The sequence below is a fragment of the Corvus brachyrhynchos genome, unplaced genomic scaffold, assembly GCF_000691975.1.
Source record: "Corvus brachyrhynchos isolate BGI_N302 unplaced genomic scaffold, ASM69197v1 scaffold126, whole genome shotgun sequence".
Classification (NCBI taxonomy): Eukaryota; Metazoa; Chordata; class Aves; order Passeriformes; family Corvidae; genus Corvus; species Corvus brachyrhynchos.
The window spans coordinates 7,087,260-7,091,366 of NW_008239283.1; the positions used below are offsets into that span (position 1 = coordinate 7,087,260).

The 4,107-nt window shown below is 43.9% G+C and overlaps 1 protein-coding gene across 1 annotated transcript in view; it reads left to right on the forward strand.

Annotated features, from left to right (window-relative positions):
* Window positions 1-6: 6 nt before the first annotated feature.
* The window catches only part of MUC13 (mucin 13, cell surface associated), a 23,965-nt gene continuing 19,864 nt past the window's right edge, over window positions 7-4,107 (forward strand). The window contains exon 1 of the mRNA XM_017740201.1: window positions 7-789. Within this exon, the coding sequence (XP_017595690.1) occupies window positions 732-789 (58 nt within the window). The 5' untranslated portion in view covers window positions 7-731. The remainder of the gene's footprint in view (window positions 790-4,107) is intronic.

The following is a 4,107-nucleotide window of genomic DNA, read 5'->3' on the forward strand; positions in this document are numbered from 1 at the left end:
AAAGACAAACACCTGCTGGCTGTCCTGCCTGCTCCTCCTTCTCTTGGCCCACTGCTTTAGTAAGCCCACAACACGTATAAGAGGGCAGCAAACAAAACAGCCATGGTCACTGCCAGAAGGGCCAGTGTCAGTCCTGGTTCTTTGATGTCAAAGATGCAGGTGTTTTCTGGTTCTTTTTACCCTGTTAAGCAGTAAGAAGTGCTTTGGCATAAGATTTTGCTTATAAGAAAAAAATAATTGGAGTTTGAGAAATGAAGCTCATCTGTACTGGTAATTTATTGCAAGGGAAGTGAGCATGTGGATCCCAGGTACTCTTTTTCAAGTGCATAATTATCATGTCTTGGGATGGGGTCACCTCTTCCACTTTAAGAACAGATTATACTGCACCCTTCATTTAATTTGCACGGAAGGTGTTGATATGGAAAGCTGGCAGAGGATAGCTGGTGTGCTTTCAGTTCCCATGTCAGCTCACTTAGCAGTAGCTTCCTTGTGTCAACATATCTCAAATATTTATGACTTAAAGGAAAAACTTTGCAGGTCCAGAAATCTCCTCCCAGCCCAAGGAGGCAGAAAAACACTGCTTGAATTTATCATTTGCCACCTGCCACCATGACGTCAGCTCAGGGCTGAGCTCTTTACCTGTGGCTGGGACCTTAAATGAGCTGACACCAGAAGAGAAAGGCACTTTCTCTTAGGCTTAGCAGCAAGTGGCAGCAGCAACAGGAGCGGCAATGAGGTGTTCTGTGTTCCTCGCTGTGTGGCTCAGCCTGGTGTTGAGCCTTTTGAAAGGTAAGAAACACTATCTTCTGTTTTGTGATTTATCAAGGCAGCTATTGTGTGGCAGTGAATGGATTTTCTAGTACTTTCAGCAGCTGTTGAGAAGTCAGTTGTGATACAAAATTCAGCATGTCTAGATTTTGATTAATTAATGATGAAAGATGTCAATGCAAGCTAACAGCTTTCCTTGTTCACAGAACAATGGAAAATCACTGGTGCTTATGATTAACATAATTCAGCCTATTCCAAGAGCAGTTTTCAGGACTTTCATATTAAACCCAGGTAATTCAAGCTCTTTTACAGTCACAACAAAAGGTGCAACCGTTCCACCCCAGTATCCTTTTGGCCAGAGGCTCCTTAACCAACCAGTCTGGAAAGCAGCTCCACCTGAGCTGGCTCACAGAGCTTTTGTTCCTTCCTGTTGAAATAAATTAATGGAAACATCACCACCAGCTTTCAAGAGGATTGTGCCATAGTCTATTCAAACTAAAGGTGTCATTCCTTAAGCCACTTAGTATGTTTTCTGACATTGTGCCAAAGTTGGTAGTCATGGGCCAGAGCCTATGGCCAAACTTGCTTTTCCCTGATACTCAGTGAGAGGTATGAGGGGGTGAAGACATTAGGAGAAACATCTATACGAAGAGTTTTGTGGCAGCTTGAAGATGTGAGAGGAAAAGAACTCCTGTCTCTAATAGAGCTAATACAAAGATAAAATTGCAGAGATATCAGCCAAATTAAGACCTGTTAAGCTTGTAACTGGTGACAGATGGTTGTGGGTCTCTGTTGACTACTGTAAGTGAATATATTGTATTTCCATCTATATCCACAGTATGCTACAGACCAATTTGCAGCTGTAAATCATAAGCATAGAAGTCTTCAAGACTGTCGTTGGTTGGTTTTCTGATTGGAGGCTTGTAGGTAACAGCAAGATGTGAAAAATCTTGAGCCAAGAGCTACTGAAAGCAATACCAGTTTTTCACTTGACCAGACTTTGCATCAGGATAGGTCTGCCCAGAAACCATTTTCATTCTAAGCAAACACTGTAAAAGCTTTGCAGGATGTGTCCATTTGAATAGTACTGGCAAAGGCCCTGCCCTGCTCAGCAGCCAGATGTCTCTGCTATTGTACAACCTTGGTGGTAACATCCATTTCTTTATCACTGTAGTAATGCCCAAGCCCATTAACACATCCTGTTTCCTTACACACAAGGTTAGGTGTAGGAACACAGAGCCATAAATTAGCCACCTTTGCTCAGGTTGCCTTTGTCCAGCCCACCCACAAGGTTCAATTGCAGCTCATGCACTGCTGTCACCACAGCTGCTGTTCTTCCTGAGTCCAAAGGGTACTCCTGGACAATTGTTAGCCAGAGCCTCCCAGCTGTAGCAGTTGTTCTAAAAAAAGCACTAGCTCTGTAACAGGCTGTTGTTCCAAGATCCATTGCCTGTGGCCAGCAGAGATTCATATTACCATGGTTATAGGAAAAATACGCATTTACACTGATTGGGGAACAAATAATGCTGTTTATAGAACTAAATGACCAGTGGAGGCAGGAGATCTGGCAGGGAACTGGCACAATTGCTCATGTTTCCCCTTCACCTAGAGGAGGCTAATGGATTACTTGTCTTTTGCATGTGCCTTTTCTATGTGAGATACACTGACCATTAGAAAAAAAGTGTAGAAGATTTTGCTCACTTTGGATTTCCTAGAGCTCTATAAAGCTCCAGGAAAGTGGGGTCTATTTTTCAAATGTCTGCTGAGACATGCAGAGTCTGATAGTGACATGGATTTTAGCCACAAATATATTAGACTCTTACCTGTCTGCTATTAATGCTTTAGATTAAATTATGATTGCAGCAGCTTTAACTCAGAGTAAATAAGTTTATTCCTAACTCATTAATTAATAATTATTATAATTAATAATTAACTAATTCAGATTAAAGTTAGATTACATGATCCAAACTAGCCGTTTGTCAGTATCAAAAATTTAACAGCAAAGCTAGTTTATTATTTCCTCTTCTTACATCTAGGAAAAAACAAAACAAACAAAAAAATCCCTCAAACTTGAACTCAATCTTTATATCAAGAGTTGAGAATGACAAAGGTTAAATAAAGCAAAACCCAACAACATAAAAATAAAATATTTTGGAGGAGTAAATGCAATAAAGAAGGCTGAAACCAAGGTGCGAGGAAGTATTTTCGTGAATTGATTGGTATCAGCCAGGTTTCTCTTTATTCAGAAATAATCATGACAAAGAAGGAATAGAAAGAGAAAAAATGATGTAAATTGTCATAAATGCAAAGAAGTGTAGTTGGCAGGGAGAAATGTGTGTGCCTACAACTCAGAGTAAGTCACTGGGAGGAGAAAGGCAGGGAGGGCACAACCCTGCTGCTGGTAAGGAGGAGGAGTGCAAGAGCAGGGTGTGAGAGAAGGATTATGAGAGAAAAATAACATTGATGGCACACGAGGCCTGGGGACAGACAAAGGGCAGGGTAAGGCTGCCCAGAGGTGTGGCTGCTCAGCCACACACAGGTCCCCCCACACTTATCTGCTCATAAATTGTCCTGCATGCAAAGGATTCTCCAGTGCTGACATCTCTCTTCTTTTCCCTTCATCAAAAGCCACTGGAACAACAACTGCTAACACTCCCGTGTCGACAACGACAAACACTGCAGGTAAGGGGCAGAGCCCTCAGGTTTCCCTTTCTGTGGACAGCTTGGAGTAACCAAGTCCCAGGGAACACTACAGATACCCAAGCACAGAGGCGTTTCCCTGCCAGGGTTTCCTTGAATTCTTTTCCCATGGGAGGCAAAGGTTTCCAGGTCATGGCTGTGAATAACTTCCACTCTTCCCTCTTCCCATGCTGGTCTTTGTTGTAAAGAGGATGTGTTGGGGAAGATTTGAGGTTGCTCTGTTTTATTTGGTGTCTTTGACACCTGAACCAGTTTGGGATACAAGAAGATCCATGCAAAGAGGTGCCCAAGGCAAGCACATTACTGAGCCCTGCAGGGAGTTGTTCCTAAGGTTGTTGGAGCATGGGCAGGGAGGGATCTGAGGCACAACTCAGCATGGAGGGCGCAGGGGCCATGGCCGGGGACCACAGAGCAGATCCTCCTTGTTGTCCTCCAGGCCCAGCTTGAGACTGGGGAGCCCCATCCAGGAGGGTCAAAGCTCCTGCTGGCATCACCCTGAGGAGGGGCAGCCCAACCAGGCCCTCCGTTCTTCCTCCACAGTGGGCTTGCACGAGCACATCCCTCCTGCCAGCACCCACTTCCCATCACGATTGCCCAGCATTGTGAAAGACCGTGTGCCTCTGACTTTCACCCAAATGA